This window comes from Eschrichtius robustus, chromosome 20, assembly GCF_028021215.1.
Source record: "Eschrichtius robustus isolate mEscRob2 chromosome 20, mEscRob2.pri, whole genome shotgun sequence".
NCBI lineage: Eukaryota > Metazoa > Chordata > Mammalia > Artiodactyla > Eschrichtiidae > Eschrichtius > Eschrichtius robustus.
The window spans coordinates 19,278,654-19,301,314 of record NC_090843.1 but is presented as its reverse complement, the minus strand read 5'-3'; the positions used below and the strand labels follow the sequence as shown (position 1 = coordinate 19,301,314).

Sequence of the window (22,661 nt, the reverse complement as noted above, 5' to 3'; positions counted from 1 at the left end):
TTGAAGGCCTTTTCTCCACCATGGGCATGGCTGAGAATGGGAACGGAGGGGTGGAGGTGGGGATGGAGGGGTGGGGAGACGGCAGACAGGTCAGGAATTCCACTGGGCCCCCAGGGGGTGGGAGGAGGGTACAAGAGGGCTTATCCATGGGACTGGAGTAATACAGGAATCAGTACCCCAGGAGAGAGAGAGGGTAGAGACGGACAAGGACAGCACGGGCAGCCCACGAGCCCAAGGGGGGGCGGGGCAGGCACACGCACAGGTGATAGCAGATGCTCTTCTAGGCCCTCCAGCCCTGTCGGAACACCTGAACAGTGGGGGAAGGACATGCCCTGATGGGCAGCATAGCATTGCCTTCCCGTGTGTGTGTGTGTGTGTGTGTGTGTGTGTGTGTGTGTGTGTGTGTGTGTGTGTGTGTGTGTGAAGGGGGCTGTGGCAGGCTGAGGGTCAGGGTGGGGTGGCAGGTTCCCCACTGCTTAAGACATTTTTGCCCCAATAGTGCAAAGCGCAGGAAGCCCTGGCACCCCTCCCCCCGCCCCCTGCCCCATTCCCCATGGCTTCCGGGGGCATCTGTGTCCACCCATCCATCCCTGCCGACATGCAGCCCTGAGCCCAGGGCCCTCTGGTCTGCTCCGTCCCTCTCCCACCCTCCCCTCCCCCCACCCTCAGAGGGCTACCTCCTCCCTCCCTCTCTCCCCTGCGGAGTGGGCGATAGCCAAAGGGAGGAGGAGGAGGGCAGCTCACCCAAGTGCAGACCAACAGAGCACTCCTCACCAGGAGGGTGGGAGGTGGCTCAAGCCAAAGTCCCTGAATTAGAGAAGAGAAGAGGGGAAAGGGGCTCCAGGGGCGCAGGGGCGGCTGGCCTAAAGAGCTTCAAAGAAAAAAGGAGGCGCACCAGCCGCCCCCTCCCCCAGGGCTTCGACTAAGTGCCATTTATGTAAGCACCCCCATTCCGGTGCCTGCCTGCCCAGAGTCTGGGATAGTGCATCGAGTGGGAGTGGAAAGGAGGAGGGCAGGGGTTAGAGAGAGCCCAGCAGACAGATGGAAACAGGGGCCTAAGGGGGTGGAGGCTCTGGGAGAAGCTCACGCACACCCCCCCCCCACCCCCCAGGGCAGCAGCATCTGGATCGTAGCTAATACTGCAGGATGTGAGGAGGGCGGGACCTTGAGCCACAGTTTTTCCTGTGTGGGTGCCACGATGCGGAAGGAGTTGGGGGGGGGGGGCACAGGGAGAGGCCCCTGGGGCTGGGCACTTGAAAGGGGAGCTGTGTGGGCAGCAGGGCAGGCTGGTGAGGGGCCAGTTGGCATCCAGCGTGAGAGGTAGATGGAACTCAGCGGGCACGAGTGGCAGAGAGCAGAGGGAGTACTGGCGTGGGGGGTGCCAAAGGGGCACAGAGGGAGGGGCAAGGCAAGGGGGGGTGGCCAGGACCCTGTTGTATTAACTCACAGCTCTGATCGGCAGCCCTACCCCTGGGGACCTGGTGTTGGGGGCAGTTCTCTCTGATTTGGGGGGAGGAGGGGCAGCTCTCAAAGTGCTTGGGGGTGGGGGGGGTCCTCCCCTCTGGCCAGCCTCAGTTAATAACTTAATATCATCTCTCTATCAATCGCTCGCTCTCTCTTTTTTCTCTTTTTTTCCTCTGTCTAGTATTTCTTCATTTATCTTCTCTCCGTGCCTGGTTTCCAAAGTGCAGTTAGAATGACTGTAATTTTTAACCTCCAGGGGAGGAGCCAAGCCAAGCCTTTCTTTGCACCCAGGCATCTGGGGAAGCAGAGAGGCCCTTAGCCTGGAGGGGGAACCTAGGCCAAGAGACTGGGTGGGGGGCTCTCTCTTGCGTGTGTGTAGGGGGGGTGAGTTGAGGGCATCTTCCCCCATCCCACATTCCTCCATCCCCTACGGTCAAGATGGCTTGTCCCCTCTTAGCTCTCCCTCCCTTCTCCTACCTTCTCGGAGGACGGGGTCCTGGGAACTGCAGGACACAGTCCCCCCCGCCCCCCGACCCCCCCGCCTCCCACACTGTCCTTTTCATAGCAAGTTCATTTGTTTGCCCTGCCCCAGGGCTGGAGGTTCTGAGGAGGGACGGGGCAATGCGGGGGGGTGTGTGGGGAGCTGAATCTATCCGAGGACGAGAGGGAGGAGAGAAGAGGTGTGGGGGTCTCCCTCAGCCCCCAGCTCTGCCCCTTCTCTCCAGGCTCCTCCCCACCAGCTCCGCACACCCTCTGGCCGCCTGAGGCTTTAGACTTCCTGATCCTCAAAGACCTCGAGGAAGAGTGGGGGGAAGAGTTCGGTGGGGCACTCGACTTTCATGTGGAGGAAGCGGCTGGCGTGGCAGGCCCCGATCATGCGGAGGTCAGTCACCTTCATCAGCAGCTTGGGCCAGAAGTGCGGAATGTTGTGTTTGCGGTGGTTGACGTAGTGCTCGAACGCCAGCAGGTACGCCTCCTGACTCTTCTCGATCTTGTCCACACACAGCAGGCCCGAGCGGTCTGGGGGAAGGAGGGGCAGGCGGGTGAGTGGGCGGAGGGGGGCAGAGGCGGAGAGGCTGGGGGAGAGGGAAGAAAAACACGTTCTGGGCAAGTGTAGGGGCAACCGCAGGGCAGAGGGAGGGGACCAGGGGGTGGAGGGGCAGGTAAAGAGGACAGAGGGCAAGAGGTAGGCCTGGAAAGAGAGGAGACCTGGAGACAGGGCAGAACTAATGGGCAGAGAGATGGAGGGGGGAAGAGCAATACAGAGGGCATTAGGGGCAAGAAAGGGGTACTGAGAACAGAGGGGGGATTGGGGAGAGAAGGTGGATGGGAACAGAGTGGGGGATGGGGAACAAAGGGGTCTGGGGGAGACAGAGAGCAGGTGGGGGCAGACAGAACAAATGAAGCCAGGATAGGAGTAGAGGAGGGACTCGGAGGTAAGAGATGGGCCTGGATATCAGAACGGAGGGGGGATGGGTGACAGAGCAGGGGACCGGGGACAGAGGATGGGCCTGGGGATAGAGAGGCAGCTTTGTGGAGCAGAGAGACCATGGGGTTAAAGAAGGAGCATGACAGGCCCAGGGCCCAGCCAAACTCTGGGCCCCTGGAAGCTCCCGAGCCCTCCCAGCCAGGCCTCGGTACCTGTTGACATTAGCAGCACAGCCTGCAGCAGAGCCACTTCCGTGTCATCCAAGTTAAAGGCAGAGAGTGACTTGCCCAGTTCAAAGATGGCATCGGAGACGACACCCAGGCCGCCATTCTTGAGCTGCTCCCGCTTGACAGCCATCTCCCCACTCAGTGTCAGGGTGTCGCTCTCGGGGTCATAGCGGACAGCCGCCCGCAGGGACATGATCTCCATGCAGCACCCCTTCAGGAGGATGATCTGGTCTTCGCAAGGCAGCTGCAGAACCACAGGGACACTCAGCAGGCCCCTCCGCATGAGCATCCCCCACGGGTGCCCCCTGGGAGCCGCAAGGCCACCACTGGCCAGGAACGTGTGCTCTGAACAGCTCCCTTGCAATGAGCGATGGATCTGCCCTGTTTCATTAAGCCTCCCAACTATGCCTCTGAGTTAGGTCCCGTCAGTGCCTCCATGCCCACCGCAGATGAGCGAAGGGAGGTATAGGGAGTTAGGCCACGTGGCCAAGGAGAACTTCTAGAGTCAGGATGGCTGCGTAGACTTCGGGGGAGACAGGAAGGGAAGGGCTGGGGAGGCTGGGCCCGTGGAGCCTGTTGGTTCTTTAGGGATCAGCTCACCCTGTGCGTGTGCGTGCGTGCATGCGTGTGTGTGTGTTGGGTGTGTTGACCTACAGGAATTGCTCCCCATCCAGAGAGCTTCAGATGAGCACGAGCTGGGACTGGGTGACCTGGGGAGCAGCCCGAGGTTTCCCTCCAGCGTGGCACCGTGTCTCTCCTCCCATCTGCCACTCACCTCAGAGAACATGGGCAGTTTTTTGGCAAAGTCCACGACACGGGTGATGGCCGGGGTGATGATCTTGGTAAACTCGCTGAAGGCCTCAAGGTCCACCTTGTCTCCGTCCGGCATGGAGACGATGGGTGACTGGCCAATGTCATCCGGCTAGAGGGAGAGATGGGGGTCAGCTGGGGCTGCAGACCCCTTTCAACCTCTCACCGAGGCTCCCTGCCCACCAGGGGGAGCTCCAAGGCAGCTTGGGGAAGCGGAGCCACTAGCACCTGGGGGCAGCTGTGTCCCAACCCAGGGCTAAGGCTTCTCCCATCTTGGGGCAGAGAATACACCAGCGCCAGAGCTCCAAGTTGGCTAATAATCACAAGGATCATAATAGCAGTAGAGGTAATGTCATAACAATAGAAGCTAGATTTATTGAATATTTAACATGTAACTAGGCATTAAGCCATGTGTTTTACACATACTATCTCATTTAATCCTCACCACGACTTATCACCATTAGTTGATGTTATACGTATCATCATTTCACAGATGAGGAAACTGAGACAGACTGCAGCTAAGTAATAAGCCCAAGGTCATGTGACTAGTAAGTGGTAGAAGCAGGATTGGAACCCGGGCAGTCTGATCCCCGACAGTTACACACACACGTGCTTGGTATCAGAGCCAGTGCTCCTAGGAGCGTACTGTTCCACCTGCTGACACACTCCACCAGGAGTTTTCTGCCTTCCCCACCATACACAACCAACTATCCATCTCCTCCCAAGCTGACCGTTTACTTGGCGCTCTGTTTTGCCGGGGCCTAAAACAATGCCCAGCACCCAAGAGGTCCCCCAAAATACTGTTACATGACTGCGTCCTCACCCTTCCTCCCAGTCACTGTGGGCAGGAAAAAGAGGAGAGCTCACCTCCGTTCACTGGAAATTCGATGAGGAGGGCAAGGCCCTGCCCCCATGGAGCTCCCAGTCAGGTGGAAAAGGCAGGACCCTGACAGCAGCGACACTTACACAGGTGTGCGAATCAGCACTGTCGAGTTGCAGAGACTATCAGCCTTGGGTCAGACTAAACTAAGAAGGCTTTCTAGAGGAGGCAGGACTCTGAGTTCACTCTCCTCTCCTGGCTACCTGGCTCCCGCTCCCCCGGGCTCCCTCTCTCCTTACCAGGAATTTCCGCCTCTGTTTCCAATGGCTGCCCTGGGCATTTGTGCTGCGATGGGCCTCCGTGGCAACGTGGATCAGGTCCCACTCTTCGGGAGTGGGCTCTGGTCGCTGCTGCAGTGATCGGATCATCTCCTCCTTCCGCCGCCGCTCCCGGTTCTGCTCAATCAGCTTGCGTTTGGCCACCCGCTTCGAGTCATCTAGAACCACTGTCAACAACAGACAGGCACGATGCCCTTTGCATGGCACACTCCGTAACCCACTCAGAAACTACTCTTCCCAGTAGGCCAAGAGAGGCTAAGTGACTTCCCAAATCACCTAGCAGTCGGGTGGCACAACCTGGATCATGAATGATCACTGGGACCACATCAACTCCAATTTGGGCTGACCCAGAGGAATACCATGTTCTGATCTAAAGGGTTATAGTGACAGTAGTTACTAGAAGACTGCCATCCAATCCCTAGCTAATGAAAAATGCCCTCTCTCACCCAGAAGTGGGGTGCCTTCTCTAGTAGTCAGAGACACTGTGCTATTGGGGGGGGGGTACTCAGGACTTATTTCGACCCAACAACTCTAAGGCCCTGGAGTGGTGAAAGGCAGGTAGGCACTGAGGCCCATGCCCAGAGCCCAGAGAGGGATCCTGTTACCTTTTCTTCAGGGATGAGGGCAGCAGGGACCAAGATTCTGAACATTCATTCTGCCACCAGCCTGACCCAGACTGTCTCTCTGCCCTGTGGGTACCTGGAAGGGAGCTGCCATGTCTGAACGCACCCCCCCCCCCACAGCTGCCTGGCCCGCTTCCCCCACCCATCCCCTTACAGTCCATGGCCATGCCCACAGCGATGCACTTCTTGAAGCGGCACAGCTGGCACTGATTGCGGGTGATCTTGTCAATGACACAACAGCTGTCATATTTGCACGAGTAGGTGGGGTGGAGGTTCTTCTGGATTGTGCGGCGAAAGAAGCCCTGGAGTTGGGGGAGGGCAGGGAGACGGAGCATGTTGTGATCACAATCTTCCCTTCCTGAATCAACCGTGCAGTTCTCTGGGGTGGGGGGGGCGGGCTGGGGAACTATTGAGGGAACCTGGCATCCTCTCGACACAGCAAGCCCCGCATCACTGGGCTCTGCCAGGACTTAGAAATACACATCCTCAGCTCCCCCAGCTGCCTAGGGGCCGGGGTACATGGGTAGTGGTGGTGGCAGAGTTAAGGATGGTGACCGCAGTTAGGAGATTTGAGCCTGGGATGGTGTGAGGTGCTAAGAGGCCTGAAGGAATAGCCGCTTTGGACACCAATGAATACCTGATTTTCCATCTTGTTAAACGACTCTAAAAACAACACTGGCCCCAAAACCATTCTCATACATGCTGCCTGTTGCCCATGCAGGTAGAATTCATGAAATGGGGGGCGGGGGGTCAAAAAGTCAAGAAAAGGCATTGGGTATGAACTCTACTAGCATGAAGATAATATTTTCAATTTTATATAGAGAGTTTAGTCTTTGCTTTAAAGGAAAAACCTCAAGACTCAAGATGGCAGTAATAATATGAAGAGCTAATGTCTGTTGCATACTTACTATGTGTCGGGCACTTATAAGCCTTTTCTATCCTGTATCATCACATTTAACGCTCATGTCAACCCCATGAGGTAGGAACTGTTATTATCTCCATTTTGCCGACTAAGAAACTGCAGCTTGGAGAGATTAAGCACTTTGCTCAAAGTCATATGGCTAAATGGGCAGCAGAGACTCAGAACTGGACCTGAGGTATAAGACACAAGGTCTGAGCTCTCAGATTTTGGGGTGCAATTATAATCACCTTGGGTAGCCATCAAAAATACAGACTCTTGGGCCTCACGTTAGACCTACATCAGGCTCTCTAGGAGTGGGAAGGCATCTCTGTCCTTTCGGGATGCCCCGCTGGGACTCAGATGTCCTTGAGGGTGAGGTTCCTTGTTGTATATTACACTGCTGGCATTGCTTGCAGGAACACTGCTAGGGGACTCTATATCCCTGGTGGTCTTGGTCTGATTGACACCAGGAAAGAGAGGAACTTGAAGCCTTGACATATTCTTAAAGCTTTCTGTTTCTTGAAAGGTCTTACACTGTCAGGAAGTGGTGATCCTGGAAAAACCATGTAGGCTGAAATGTCCAAAGTGCGATCTAATTAAGCCTCCCCAAGTCATAGACCCCCTCTGCCCAGGGAGACTCTGCCATCCTCTTCTCTGGGCTCCGCCATGCCCCCCAGCACTGGTTCTCACCCTTTCAGGTGCAGTGGAAGCAATCCAAGGCAGATTCCACCACAAAAGATTCTGATAGAGTAGGGTTGGGATGAGGCCTTGGGATCTGCACTTAACAAGTACTGCAGGTGGTCCAGGAACTACATTTTGAGAAACACTGATGTTGCTTTTAACTGATGTCAGTCTTTCTCTGGTAGGCTGTGAGCAACTTGAGGGAAGGGCATATACTGCACATGTCACACTTAATACGTTGAATGGATGGATGAAAGCAGACATTTATTGAGTGCTTCTTTTGTACTTGGCACTGTTTTAAGTACTCTATGTGCATTATCTCATTTTATTCTTCTAGCCACTCTATGAAGTAGGTAGTATGTTTATCCCCATTTTATAGATGAAGAAACTGAGGCTCAGAGAGATTAGGCATCTTACCTATGAGTGGCAGAGCAGGGATTATGCATGAACAAATGAATGAATGAATAAGAGAAGAGAAATGATGATATAACAGGTGGGCTTTAGGTTACCTGTTTATAGAGCTGTCTGTTGTGCCAGGTGCTGAGGGACTTAAAGGGAATGTGATGGGGGGGTGGCGTTCAGGTGGTGGGGGAGGGGCAGGAGCTGGCTGGTCCATACCTTGCAGCCCTCACAAGTGATGCAGCGGTAGTGATAACCGGTTGCCTTGTCCCCACACACGACACACTGCTCGTCTTTGTCCAGGTAACTAGGGATATACCCTGGGAGGGAGGAAGGGAGGCAGGCAGGCAGGCATGGCTTGGGTCCCCAGCAGAGAGGCTCCTACACTTTCTCCATCCCCCAGCTTTTCCTTCCTGGCCCATCCCCTAGCCCAGCCTCCCTGAAGGGTTCTCTGTCTCCAGGTATAATCCTGGAGACACATCAGAGGTCACCTTGTCCATCCCCTTCCCTAAGAATATGGAGAATCCAGTTCTTCTGACTGCCCCATTCAGGGCTTTTCTCTTGCTGCATGCCAGGGGCAGGGGATACGGGAGAAGGAGAAGCAAATGTCAGAGCGGCTCATCTTGAGGACCTCGGGCAAGGGGGCTATGGGGGAAGGGAAGAGGCCCTTCCTGACCTAATCCATCCTCAAAGGCTGGAGCGTACCCCACATCACCCCTCTCACCCCAGACAAGTCCATCCCACACTCTCCAGGAGGCTCTCCCCATGCGACACAGGAACTGCTGGTATAGGCCCAGGCCCTGGAAGTGCCCTGGCCTGGTTCTGTCGGGTTGAGGGTGGGAAGGAAGGGCACACGCAGCCAGGCTCACCTGACATGCTGGTTTTCAGGGAACATTGGCCGTTCTTTCTTTTTCGCTTTCCATCTGGTGACCTGGCACTGGATGGGGGCAAAGTGGGCCGAATCAGAGAGCAGTCCTTGGGCAGCCCCCCTTCTCATCCAATAGGCTGAAGTCATCCCCCAGGCCTGACTCCCTCCTTCTTGTGTCCTCATCCTACCTCCCACCCCCAGGTCAACTGACAAAACTGAGAAGGGTCTAGCTATCTGGAAGCTTTGGGGCGAGAGATAAAGGGCTTGGCTGGGGCACAAGCATATTCTAGGGCCCCAACATACACACACACACACACACACACACACACACACACACACACACAAGCACGCTCATAATCTATAAGATAGCCACATATTTAAGCCTTCAGTACATGACACGTATGCAGAAAGAATCTTCAGGACATGCTTAAAGCTATATAACCTTTAGAATACACACAAATATGTGCAACATAAGACCAGCACACACGAACAACTATGCTGCCTTCAGTATAAACCCAAGCACGGTAAATAAGCAGCAGGCTCTACTATCTATATCTATGCAACTTGCAAGGCTTTCTCAAATGTGTTATATGACCTCTAGGATATGCCCACATGTTATACAACCCTCTAGACGGGCACCTAATAATACCATGCCCCTCCCCCAAGTGAACATGTGACTTGATTTCCAGGTCATGCACACATGCTAAATAACCACAGTGGGACTTTCCTGGTGGCGCAGTGGTTAGGAGTCTGCCTGCCAATGCAGGGGACACGGGTTCGAGCCCTGGTCCGGGAAGATCCCACATGCCGTTGAGCAACTAAGCCCGTGCACCACAACTACTGAGCCTGCACTCTAGAGCCCGTGAGCCACAACTACGGAAGCCCGCGTGCCCGCCACAGCTACTGAGCCCACATGCCGCAACTACTGAAGCCCGCACACTGCAAATACTGAGCCCGCGTGCTACAACTACTGAAGCCCGTGCACCTAGAGCCCGTGCTCTGCAACAAGAGAAGCCACCGCAATGAGAAGTCCACGCACCGCGACGAAGAGTAGCCCCCACTCGCCACAACTAGAGAAAGCCCATGCGCAGCAAAGAAGACCCAACACCAGCCAAAAATTAAAAAATAAAAATAAAAATAAATAACCGCAGTGGACCACTAGAACCTAGACCCAAGAATATGAGAAAAGGATGGGACTCCCAGAGCTGCCCAGTCCATGACCTCCCTTTAGCAGAGCAGCAAACCTAGGCCCCACTTGTGCCTGGTGACACTGTGGCTGGAGTCAGAGCCAGGACAAGGACCCTGGGCCCCTCTAAGTAAGGTATTAGCAACCCTCAGCCACTGCACACATATGTTGCCAACCTCTCCACATACATGTTACATAACCTCGGCACACACAGGTTACATAAGCTTTCTACATGCATGCACGGATTGTATAACCTCCCACACCCACCCTGTGCGTGGCATGTTGCAGGGTCCTCCCCCCCCCCCACCCACCCGCCTGGGGCCTGATGCGGCTCCCAACACACTGACACAGTGACCTTGGCCAGGGTCACAGCCACAGACAACTCTGTGTTCCACACGCCCTGGGGATTACCCCTGTCTGATGTCTACAACAGTTCGAGGGTCGGATCTCCCTCCTGCCTCTGGAGGGGTGGGTGTGGGGGGAACTCCCCGGCCACCTAGGCCCCAGTCGAGCTGGCAGTCTTCAGCAATTAACTAGACTCACAGCCTCTGGGTGCAGTCCCAGGGACAGCCACAAGGTGGCGCAGGGACATGGGGGAGGGGAGGCAGACAGGGGAGGGGCTGCAGTCCTGGGGGACCAGGAACTGGCATTCCCGCCTTTCTCAGAGTTAGCAGCAGACTTTCCCAGACCCACAGAAGTCTGGGCAGGGAAGTACAGAGGCTGTAAGTGAGAGCTACGCAATGACAGGCTAAATCTTTTTCAGAGCCCCCTGGGGTGGGGATTGCGGGGGGGGGGGATACCCCCATTGCCCTACCCAGCTGCCAGCCCCATCCACTTCCTCTACCCCTCCAGGGACCCAGTCTTGGGCCCCAGGGCTTTGCTGGGCCAGGCCTCCGGCCTCCTGGCTCAGGATCTGGTCTCCTAGGCAACGGCCACACTACTCCCCAGAGCACCCCTCCCCCACCCTCTCCCTGGCCATAGGCACAGGCTGTACCCAGCTCCCAGGGCACCACGCCAACTGAGACTGAGCTCTGTGCCACTTGGAGCCGATGGGAGAGGCAGAGACCCTCTGGGCTCCTGAAGCACAATGCAGATCATAGGTAACCCATCCCTCGTTGTGTGTGCAGGGCTGATGCCTCCTCCACGTGGAGCAAAACCTTCGTAGCTGGCATTCACTCTCACTTCCTGGGAGGAGCCCCATGGCAATGCCCGCCCTTGCCCATGAACAAGGAAGAGCTTGTGAGGCTCCCAATAGGTTCCAAATATAAGCGTGAGCTGTGACCAACAGCTACTGGTGCATGTGCCCTGAAATGTCATGTCACACGCACCATGGCTTCTGGACCACACGCTGGTGGTCAGAAGTGAACAAGCTGGTAGGGAGAGGAGGGAAATGGCAAGGCTTGGATTCCACATGCTCAGGTGAGGGTGGCTGAGGGGACACTGGGGGGCATTTGAGACTCCCAGCACTGTCAAGGGAGGGGCCACGTGTCTGCTGCCTGTAATTACTCTGCTCTGCATCACCTCCCGCCTTCAAAATGGGCATCTTTCCATTGAGGTGCCTAATTCCCTGCCGCATGGGAACATGACCTCATCTCCTGGGCAAAGGTAGGCAGCAGGCTTGCTGGCCTCATGCCCATCCCCCCAGAGGTGCTTAAAAGGCCCAAGCTCCACTCTCTCGGGCCCAGCCAGGTGACCCTTCCTGTTGCCTAGGAGTTGGCACGACCTAGTTGCCAGACCCATTACCTGTTCTCCTCTGGGTCTGACCCACACTCCACCTTGCTTGGCTTCTGTTCCATTCACTTTAATTCCATCCAGGATGCCCTCCAGCACGCCAAGAGACTGGGGTGGGCACACTGGCCCCCCCGGCACGCCCACAGGCCGCCCACCCCCCGCCACCCAGGCCCTAGGGCCCAGCACCCATGGTGCCTGTCTCAGCACTTGGCCTTTCACACCATGCCCTGCGCCCCAAGGGGGGCGGGCGGTGAGAGGGGCCAGGGAGTGGCAGGTAGTGGGGTTGGGGGGGAAGCCGGGTCTGTGGGGGGGTCCTGGGCTGGGGGAGTAGCTTCGGAATCTTGTCCTGTCCGGAGGTCCCTGCAGAGAGAGGAAAGAGGCAGGGATAAGGCGGCGCCATGGTGGGGCTAGGTGAATAGGATTCCTTTGGTGCCAACATTTTGGGGCTCATAACGAGGTGGTGGTAGTCATGGAGGGCAGGCACAGGGAGAGGACCAGGACAACCCTTCAGACCAACAGACAGCAGCCAAGACTGGAGATCCACATCCTGATCCCCAGACATGGAAAGGGATGGAGGGAAAGAATGAGGTCATCCATGTACCTCGTCTCACTCCTCACATTCAATCAAGTGCCTGGCCCTTAATATGCGTCTATTAAACATCAGCTGTTGTTACCACCCCCCAGTTTCCCTAAAACTCATCAGTATTACAGGGCAAGAGGCCACCAGAGATGAGCAGCTTCAGCCCAGGCATGGGGGGTACTGGTGAAGGAAATGTGGTTTGTGGGGGCAGCATGCAGGGACATGGGTGCCTTCATGGAGAGGGACATTGAAAATAGTAGGGAACCCACCTCCCCGGCTGCTGGCGCACTTATGACTCCCCAGTCCCGGCCCCCCAAGGAGCTTCCCATACAAGGTCCCAAATCACACTTCCCAGTCTGAGGACCAGACTTCCCAGTTGGTTTAGCTGAGCTGCCACCCACCAGGATGGCAAGAGGAGGGGAAAGGAAACTAACCCGCGTTAATGGAATAGAGAATATAGGCCCTCTGGTATCAGAACTTCACAGGTGAGGAAACAAAGCCTCAGAAAGCTTGACCATTCACTTGAGTTGGCACAGCTAGTAAGCAGCCTGCCTCCAATGCTTGCCTTGTCCTGCGACCTGGGGTCCAGGGCAGTGCCAACCTGGGCCAACCATTCCCCCCACGCTGCTCCGCTGACCCCAGACTGCAGACCCGAGGCTCCGTGTCTGCACACACAAGGCAGGTGTGGGCACGTGAGAGGGGACAAAAGGTGCAGCTCTCCGCACACAACCTCCATCGAGTGGCTGCTGCACCAGAGTCCTTGCCCCTGGGCCCCCCGGCCCCACCCCCAGGAACTGATAAGGAGCCAGGGTGGGAGGAGAAAGGAGAGATAAGTCAGGCCATTGGGCAGGGTAGGACAGGGCTGGACCATGGGACACGGCGTCTGCACTCAGGCAAGTCCCCATGCTGGGGAGCAGGGCAGTAGTACAGAAGGGTGGCCTACTCTGCTTTCGATGCCCCTGCAGACCAGAACTGGGCACTGGGGGCTGGACGGGAGACATGGGGTGGAGGGGTGCGAGCAGGGAGCCTTAGCCCAGGGAGCCGTCAAGAAAGTAGGTCAAGTTTTTCTTGGCTTGCGGAGAAATTCCTGTTATAAATTTATAATGGCGTAGCCAGCCCTAAGGGGTGGAGATGGGGGGAGAAGGAGTGGGTGGGGATGCCCAGGGCCTGGGCATAGGGGCCTGCTGCGCTCAGCCAGAGCAGTGAGGGGCTGGGGGCCGAGACAGGCGTGGGCCTTGGGCTGGACAATAGAGGGCTATTTTCTGTCGCCTCTGTTTCCACTTCTATCTGTGCCCAGTGAAGCTTCCTTTGGTCTGTCTGTCTGCATCTGAATGTCTCTCTCTCTCTCTGGGTCTGGGTGTCTCCCTGTCTCCCCCTCCCCCCAAGACTGTGCCTCGGTGCTTGGCACACCCTGGCTGCGGTGCTGCCCCCGCCCATCTCCTGCCCACCTGGCATACTGCCACCACTTGTTTACAGAAGCTGGAAAAATCCACTCGCCAGCCTGAGGCCCGAGTGCCCCCGGGGAGGGGAGGAGGCAGGCACAGGAGTGGGCATGCTGAGAGAGGGGCAGCCCTGCGAGCAGGCCCTGGAGGCAGGTGAAGGGAACCGTGGTGTGTGGGAATGGGCATCAGCGGCTATGGGCCAGACAAGGCAGGGAGCACCGGTGGCAGCGCATGGCATGCGCAGCTACTGCCCCAGGCCATAGCTCTGGAGGACCCCTCCCCCCGACTTCTGCCACTGCCAGTTGCTACAGGGCACACCTGGGGCAGTGCCAACCTAAGCCACCATGTTTATTTTCCCTTCCCCCGACCCAGACTGGCCTTAACTCCAAATGTGGCTGGGCACTGCCAAGGGCTTGCACGTGCCTGCTGCGGGGGGTGGAGGGAGGAGGCCCCCACTCTGCCCCACCTCTATGCTGAGCCGAACGGTGCCTGATGCCGCCCAGGGCCCACTGAGCCCCTGGTAGTGGGCAGAGGAGCAAGGTCCTGCCCTCACTGCTTAGGGCACCCTTGCCTGGCACCTAGCAAGAGGTTGGAACCCTTGGGGAGTCCTTGTCATCTCTCTGGGGACATACCTGGGCCTCTGAGGCGACAGAGCAGGCAGAGGGCCCAGCATGCGGGGAGGCACATAGCACATGAGCTTGTGTTAGCTGTGGGCAGAAAAAAGTCAGTAGGGCAGGGGGGCGGGGCAGAGATACCCATGCTGAAGGGCAGCCTCTCTCCCCTCCTCCTGGAGTCCTGCTCAATACCCCCAGTGCCTGCCTGGCACATCCCCTGCAGAGGAAGAGGCTCAGTATCCCCCCAAGAGGCAGAGGGCTGGAGCTATGGGGCTCTGAGACCAGGCTGGACAGCCGGCAGGCAAGGCCCACCTGTTGGCTGGCCTGGCCACCCACTCCCTCTTTGTCAGATAAGAGATGCCTGGTGGCAGTGTGGGCAAGGTGCCCGCGGAGGGGGAAGCATTTCATTAAGCTTAAGTGCTTCTGCAATGGGGGGACTGAGACAAGAGGCCAATGCGGCATCCATAGGCACCATGCCATGTTCCCGCTGCTGGACTGTCCCACTCCGCAGTCCTGTGGACCCAAGGGACTCCCCGGAAGGACTCCTAGGGCTGCCAGAGGGGACCCTCTGCCCCAGAATCCAGCCCCAAATTCTGTGCCCACCACTCTCCTGAGTGTCTGCTCTTGGCTTTGGCCCCACCTGTCAGGGCCCGTGAACTTTGTCCTTAATGCTCTAAGGAAAGCCCAGCCCTCCTCCTTGCCAACCACAGAGGGAAAGACTCACATATAGAGAGGGGGGCTGAGAAAATGGGAGAAAGAGAAGAAGCAGAGGGGTGAAAGGGACGATGGGGGAAGAGGGGAAGAAGGATGAGGAGGGGCAAGAACAAAGAGATGGGCAGGGGTGGGGGTAGAGGCAGGGATGACAATGAAGTCAAGGGAGAGGAAGAAAGGCAGCAAGGAGGTGGGAGTGGAGAGAGAAGGGTGAGGGAGAGAGGAGGACAGAGGAGGGAAGGAGAGACAAAGGCAGAAAGGTAACAAAGAAAGATGGGTGGGGGGGTGCTTCATGCCCCGCCTAAGTCCCACCTCATGGAGGCTGGGGGGAGGGGAGAAGAGAAATGGTTTCCACGGTGACAGCTGGTTCTTGGTGGCCTGGCATGTGGGCTATTAATAGTGCTGTGGGGAGATTCACACCTCCCTCTCCCCTTCCCCTTTGCCTGCTGCTAGGGTGGGGGGAGGTATTTCTCCCCCACTCCCAATTATCTGGCACTGATGCCCTGACTCCACACCATGGGGGCCAAGAAGGGTGGCCAGGTGGCCACTGTAGCCCAAACACACACACACACACACACACACACACACACATGCGCGCGCGGGCATGCACAGGCAAACACAGGCATCTGTGTGCAGACACTGCTGCCTGTGCCAGCGTGGGCTCCCATGGACAGCCACAAACACCAACAGCCCCGGGAGTCTGGAGATGGTGGAGGCTGCGGCAGCAATACAGGCACCCAGGTTGAGGGGCAGATGCCTCTCAGGGCTGGGACCTCTTCCTCCTCTCCCAGATCCCCCCGGTTCTATTCTCAGGTATGGACTGAAGGGGACTGCCCCACCCAACTCCCTGTTATCCTAGTGCCAGGAGAGAGAGGAGGAGTGAAGGCGGGAAGGGAGGTACTATTTGGCAGGTGTGACATGGCAGAGGAGTACACAGACACAGGCACCAGCTTGGCAAGCGCGGCGGGGTGGGGTGGGGTGGGCGGGGCGTGGGTGGGCAGGGGGCGAGGCAGCACTCTTTGGTGGGCTCTCGCGGGGCCCGCATGAGATGGGATTCTGGCGCTTAAGGGCAGTGACCCTTAAGTCTGATCTCCTAGCCACTGTGGGGCCTTGGAGGCTAGAGAATGGGAGATGGGGTTGGGGGATATAATATAAGGGGGAGATAGGTTACTTAAACAAAAGGATCCTCTCCTCCAAAAGAATATAACAGGAAATTCCCCCCTGCAGGTCACAGACAGAAAGACATAAACAGTAGCCTTGACTTGGGCCAGATGCCCAGTATTAACATCAAAGACTCTGCTTCCCGCCCAACCCCACCATAACCTCACCCACCTGCTGCTCTCCTGTCCCTCCTCCCACCCCAGGCCAGCTCCAGTCAGGCATTAAGGTGGGCACCCAAGTCTAGGGCTCACCTCCATCCCCCCCACGCCTACTGACGATGGTTGTGCCCACATCCATGCTCAAGAGCTCAGCCCCTTCCCTGTCAACCCACAGAACTTCGTGCCCCATGCCCCAGTTCCCTCCAGAAATGGAGGGGGAGATCCAAATAGCCAAGAAGGCAGAGTTAGGAGCACCCCCAAGCTGGACGTACTCTCCCTGCCCTCCCCCCAGCAGCCAGTGGGTAACCGGAGCTGGGAGGTGGGGCAGCTGAAGGCTGGAGGCATGAATGTCACAGGGCCAAGGCGATCACTGCAGATGGCATCAGGGGCACAGGGCTTGGGGTCCTCCCTTCCCCACTCCCCTCTTCCCAGGAGGAGGCTGCAGAGAGGAGTCTGCAAGCCCTGGGGAGCACGCCCAGGAGGGAAGGGAATGGTGGAGGGGAAAAGAAAAGCAGGGATGTTCTCCCAGGCACCCCAGAGAGGCGGGAGATAGCCCCCACCCAAGCAGAACTGGCCGAGGCGGGGAGGCGGGGGAGAGGGACGAAGAGAGAAGGGGGGAGAGAGAAGCCGGGAGAGGGAGGGAGGGAATGGGGGGAGAGAGAGGGAGGAGGAGGGGGGGAGAGAGCGAGAGATTGAAAATTGTGTGTGTGTGTGTGTGTGAGTGCGAGAGAGAGAGAGAGAGAGAGAGAGAGAGAGAGAGAGAGAGAGAGAGAGAGAGAGAGGGAGAGGGAGAGAGGGAGGGAGAGAGAGGAGCGCATACGAGTGAGCAAGGGAGAGAGAGCAGGCGAGAGCGAGCAAGTAAATGCAGCTGAGTCTCCCGCACACACACGGACACGTGCAGACACATACACTCACCCCGCATGCGCAGAGCCTCGGGCTCCGGGTACCCCATTCCAGCAGATATTCAGAGCCCTCCCCAGCCCACACATGCACAAAACACGCATACATGGATTGCGCGCGCACAACACACCCACTCACTGATGTGTACAAAGACGCTGATAGCCACCAAAGCCTCAGGTCCCGGTCCCCTTCCCTCGCCCACGCCCCACGCGCCTGGGTAAAAGAGAAAATGAAACAGGCAGTTAAGGCTCTAGGAGCCAAGAGCTCATCTCTTCCTTACAAGAGGAAGAGAGGAGGAAGAAGAGGGCTGGGGGCTGGGTCCAATCACACTGCTCTTTGCCACTGCTGGAGGTGTGGCTGTGCCTTTGGCCCTAACCTTTAACCCCAGTCCCCAGTGCTGGGTGCCCACCTCCAAAGCAGGGGACCAAGGATAGCATTTTCTGGGCACCAGTAAGTTCCATCTTGCTCCCCTTGTCTACCCAGAGAACTTCTGACCCCTCCCTCTGGACCACCTCACACAATGGCATGCAAGCGGGAGGTCCCCTTTGGTGCCCCAGCCTTGGCCTGCCAGGGAGGAAGGCAGGCAACACCATATGCCTGAAAACCACATGCTCCCCTCCCTCCACCAGCCCCAGATGCCTCTGTGAGAGACTGAGAACTGTCTCTGGTTCCAAGCAGCACGTGTATCCGCACCCTGGAGCGTTCCAGGCCTTGGGAAGAGAGGAGAATCCACAGGCGTTGCTTGCCGTGCCAGGATGCAATACCGACTGACCACAGGTGTCACCCCACATTATGTTACTTACCCTCACTCTGAGTGAGGTGGGCACCATTGCCTCCAGATTATGAAAACCTAGGCCCAGAGTCAGCAACTGGCAAATGGTGAAAACCCAGCCTCCAACTCCCAGCCAGTGCTCTTCCCACCATGGTCACACTTGCCTCCCTCCCCAAGAGGCACAAAAGTCCCCCAAGCACCTTTACAGCCATGAGAACCAGGGTTGAGATTAGCCCCCTACCCCAGAGGCTCCCCACTGGCCCACCACAAGGCATATCCCCACCACCGTCCTGGGGGAGCTGCATAAAAGGGATTTGGGGGAGAGAGGAGTCTTATCACCAGATGCACAGAGGAAAGGTGGCAACCCAGGACAGACCCTGGATCTCGAGGTGCCACGCTTAACACCCTCCTTATTCACTGCCACCGTCCTCCACACTAATGCCCCCTCCATGCAGGGGTGGGGAATCTGTCAGCCAGGGCTGGGTCCTGGTTGATTGATCAATGGTAGGTAGCTGAGATGCTGGGTCCCCAGGAGAGAGGAAGGGTGCCGTACTCTACTCATAAGAAAGGAGCGGGGTTGTGGAGAGAGCCTGCTTTCCTTGTTTTTTCTCTCCCCCATTCCCAGTGCTCTCAGACTTGTCCTAACCAGAGATGCAGTGATGCCCAAATATTCATGCATTTGCCCCTAAGTGGGCAGGCGTGTCCCAGGCTGAGATGTCAAGAGCTCCTTTTAAGAAGCAGCTAAAAGGTGAAGATCAGAGGAGGGCAAGGCAGAGGGGCTCCAGGCTGCATAAACTCACGGGGGAGAGAGAGGGGACATGGAGGATGAGGAGGCTGGAGATTAGGGACCCACTATCCCTACCACCCCCCCCTCCCCATCCCATCCCTGTGATGTCTAGGAGATCCAGTTCTCCACCAAGCTTCTCCAAGAAGTGACCTACAGACTTCCTCGTTGTAACAGCTAACACATACAGTGCTTGTTATGCACCAGGCACTTTTTAAAGCATTTTGTATATTCTGACTCCTCTAATCCTCAAAAAGCTGAATGAGGTAGGTATTATCATCCTCAATTCACAGACAAGGCAAGGGAGAGGTTAAATCGCTTGCCCAGGATTATACAATCCACAAGTGGCAGAGCTGGGATTCAAATCCAGGCAATCTAGCTCCAAAAAAAAACCAAATATATATATATATATATATCTATATATCCCTGCTTTTAACCATTACAGCATATCACCTGCTAGAGGAACAACATCTTGTTCTTTCATCCAGCTATGTGTTCCCTGTGACCCAGCCTCAGTTTCCCTTTCAGTAGCAGCCATGGATTCTCTATGGTAGAATCCCTACCAGTGCCTCCTCATCCATGGTCTAGGCCACAGCTAGAGGGGAGCATGGCCAGAAATGGTAGATGCCCCCTGCTCAAACTCCCTCTCTGGAAGACTTGCCCATTCTGCCACTCTGGGCTGGAGGGCCAGCCCATGGGAGAGGGCCTCACACAGCCCCACACAAAGTCTGGGCAGCTGTACCCTCAGAACCAGGCTCTGAGGCTGGACAAAGCAGACACAGCTGTTGGGCATCTCTGAGGTGGGTCTCAGCTGCCAGGGGTGTGGAGAAAGGCCATTGTGAGTCCTGCCAAAGACCCAGCTCAGCCGGGTCCTGCCAACTCCTGCCACTGCCCCTGGGGGGCGATTATTTTCCAGCGGGTCAGTGTGGAGGGAGCCCCCTCACCGGCCTGTTTGGGAGCTAGCTAGCCATGGCCTGCACACCCAGGCCTTCCACCCAGCTGGTGTCCCCTGGCTGAGCCTGCCAGCCTGAGAGGTCAGCATGGGCAGTGGCTGACCCCCTTTCCTTCTCCCCCCCACTCCCAGCCCCCCAAACTCGCTGGCCGCAGCTGCAGTACTGAGGAAGCGCAGGATGTCCTGAGCAGCCAGCTGAGCCCCCTGCCCCCCACCCCAACCTCCCGCTGACCCCAGAGGCAGGGCAGGCGGGCCGAGGGGCGGGGTTTGAGTATTAACAACTGGAGAAGAATGAAGAACATCACCACCAGTTCCCAGCTCTGAGAAAGGAGGCTGTGGCAGAAACGGAGACCAGAACAGGGGTCGACGGGGGCAGGGACAGGTGAGAGTTACAGACTAGCAGAGAAACGAGGAGGGAGGAGACACAGCGGAGACAGAGCATTGGAGCGAAATTCCAAGTCAAAAATACACATCACTCACCCAGACACTCACCAGCATACTGCCTCCTACGGGAGACTTCCAAGTTTAGACAGGAGGGCAGAGGTGGGAAAAGGGGCCAGACTCACGGTGGGAGGCAGGAACTCAGCTGGGGGCCCGTGAGCATCCCCAGGAATGGCTCAGACAAACAACCCCAGCAGGGGCAGCTAGGTTCCTTATTTGCTTTGGGGTAGGGATAAAGGCTGCTTCCTAGGAGCCAGGTCTCCCCAAGACCCCCCTCCCCCCAGCAGCCAGGATCATCCCAGCTCCTGAAGTCACTGAACACTGCTTCAGGTCCATGACTCGGCCCTCTAGAACTCCCCTACCCACTACTCTCTTTGCTCTAATTTCTCTGTCCCTCAAAAAAAAAGAACCTCAAAAAAGAAGACAGGAGGAAGCTTGAGGGGAAAAGTCTATGACTGTATGTGCATCTAGGGGTGTGCCTGACTGCACAACTACACTGTGTGCATCCAGATTGTAGACCTGTGACTGTGTGGTCCTGAGCCTTGTAAATGCCTTCTGCACCTGAGTCCCTGGGACTGTGTGCAAATGAGTGTACCTGTGTCCGGAGTTCCCACAGTCAATCAATTAACAAATATTTACAGAGCACTTCCTATGCTAGGCTCTGGGTGGGATCCAGAGCAATTCCAGAGATTCTCCCAGGTCTCAAGGAGCTCACCATCTGGGGGAGGGGGGCGGGGAACGACAAGCGAAAGAGACGGAAAATGTTATCGTGAATGCGTGCCTTACACCATTATGGGAGCAGGGGTTTTGTGGTATACAGAACCTCAGAGAGCCACAGTAAGAGTCCAGGAAAATACTTGTTGCTAAGCAGTGTATCCGTGTGTTGATGTGTAACTGCATTTGCGTTTGACTGAGTGACAGCGACTGTTACGGCAAGGAGATGATGCCTGTGTGACTGGGCTCATGCGAGCACGTGTGTGCCTGTGAGTGACAGGGTCTTTTGTAATGTGCGGCTGTGTGCAATTGCTCTGTGTTCATGCAGGCGTGCGATAGTGACTTTTTCTGTGTGGGTGACAGCGACTCCTCCTTGTTGTGTGTGACAGCATCTCCGTGTGACCCTGTGCATGGGTATGTGCATGGGTTGGTCTCCCTACGGTTGGTCTCCCGTGGGTGTGTCCCACCCCTCTGAGCTCCCCTGTGCAGCGGCAGCCAGCCTCTTCCCTTGTCCCCATGTGGGTGTGTCCAGCAGCTCCTGTCCTTGAATCCGCCTGGGTGTCCCTGGGTGTGCATGTGGCTGTCTATGTGAGCATATCTGTGTGTCTGCATGTCACGTTTGCTTCCCCCCTCATCTTGGACAACAGCCCCCTTCATCCCTTCCCCCTCCTGGGGCCAGAGCCAGCACTGAGAGGTGGGCTCCCACCTCACTGACTTTCCTTCTGCGACCTCCACCCCTGGAAACGCGTGGTTCTCTCCACTGCCCCTATCATCCCCCACCCCGCAGGCTTTTCCTTCACACTGGACTAGGGAGGGCCCCAGGCAGAGAAGGGGCACCAGAGACACGTTGCAAGGGGAGGGAAACGGGTGGCACACACAACACGGGTCCATTCCTCCCTCTCTTCCCTAACCACCCAAGCTTGCAACTCCCCTAATCACCTAGGAACCCTCAGATACACCCCCCGCCCCGCACACACACACCCCCCCCACCAGCCGCGTTTTTGCAATTAAGAGTGTTGCAACCAGAGAGCCATGTTCAATTGGGGAGGCGGGTGAAGGGGAGGGGACTTCCTCCTCCCGGGGCCAGTGCAAGCCCACCCCCCACCCCACTCCTACCGCCCTCCGCAGCTGGAGGCAGCTTTGCAAAGGCCACTCGGCCTCGGCCTGGGAGGCTAGGGGTGGGAGCTGGGGGGGCAGGCCTCCGGCGCACCGTAAACAAACCGCGGCGCGGCGGGCGGGGGAGCTCCGGCGGCCGGCAGCGGGGCCGGGCCCGGGAATGCGCAGCGGACGGGCCGGACAGAGGCCGGGCGGGCCCTCGAGGGGGAGGCCCGGATGCCATCTCCGCCGGCGAACCCCGGGGCCCACCGACCTCCCAGCAACGCCTCTCTTCCCCAGGGCGTAAGTTGCAAGCTCCCGGCCAGTGACAGGGTCACCGGGGCGTCCGGGAAAGCTGAGGCTGGCAGCGGGTACCCCTCGGGCGCCCCAGCCCGCCTGGGAGCTGGCCAGAGAGCCCCGCGGCTTTGCATAATCAATCGCGATGCATTTGCATATTAATGCCCCCTCGCTCCCTCCCCCTTACCTCGGCGTGGCGCGCTGGACCGGGCTGGGCAGCGACGCGGGGGTCTCAGCGCCCCGTGCCGGGGGCGTCCATGGGGGGCCGGTGGGGCCCAGGCCGCCCGCCTCCTGCGCCCGGGTGTGAGTGCGAGTGAGCGCGGGGGGGCGGGGGGCGAGTGTGGCGGCCCCGCGGCTCCTCCGGCAGAGGCGGCGGCCGCTCTTGGCTCCTCCCTCCCCCGCCCCGCTCTGGCTGGGGCTCGGGCTCTGCGCGCCCGGCCGGCTCTCGGCTGCTCCCTGCAGGCCGCCTAGCTGCCGCCGCCGCCGGCCCCCGCCCCCCGCCGCGCCCCGGGACCCCGGCCAGCCGCCCGGCCGCCCCTCGGCCGCCTCTGCCCCCGCCCCGC

At 57.7% G+C, this 22,661-nt stretch overlaps 2 protein-coding genes across 3 annotated transcripts in view; one reads left to right on the top strand and one right to left on the bottom strand.

The window, feature by feature from the left end:
• Window positions 1–688: 688 nt before the first annotated feature.
• THRA (thyroid hormone receptor alpha) lies at window positions 689–22,486 on the bottom strand. The gene is made up of 9 exons (XM_068531084.1): window positions 22,286–22,486; window positions 11,490–11,837; window positions 8,562–8,629; window positions 7,912–8,012; window positions 5,866–6,013; window positions 5,050–5,255; window positions 3,896–4,042; window positions 3,106–3,364; window positions 689–2,484 (listed from the first exon to the last, which is right to left on the bottom strand). The coding sequence occupies exons 2-9, from the start codon at window positions 11,540–11,542 to the stop codon at window positions 2,234–2,236; spliced, it is 1,233 nt and encodes a 410-aa protein (XP_068387185.1). The 5' UTR covers window positions 11,543–11,837; window positions 22,286–22,486; the 3' UTR covers window positions 689–2,233.
• MED24 (mediator complex subunit 24) overlaps window positions 21,983–22,661 on the top strand; it is a 32,030-nt gene continuing 31,351 nt past the window's right edge. For both annotated transcript variants that reach the window (XM_068531081.1, XM_068531082.1), the window contains exon 1: window positions 21,983–22,104. The gene's annotated coding sequence lies outside the window, so the exon portion shown is untranslated. The remainder of the gene's footprint in view (window positions 22,105–22,661) is intronic.

Bases quoted from the DNA above. Each gene is read 5' to 3' on its own strand.
- THRA (XM_068531084.1), bottom strand. From the start codon at position 11,542: ATGGAACAGAAGCCAAGCAAGGTGGAGTGTGGGTCAGACCCAGAGGAG. The intron at 6,014-7,911 runs GTATGGACCAGC...CCCCAACTCCAG, and splicing joins TCACTTGTGAGGGCTGCAAG to GGCTTCTTTCGCCGCACAAT. The intron at 4,043-5,049 runs GTAAGGAGAGAG...CTCTCCCTCTAG, and splicing joins AACAGAGGCGGAAATTCCTG to CCGGATGACATTGGCCAGTC.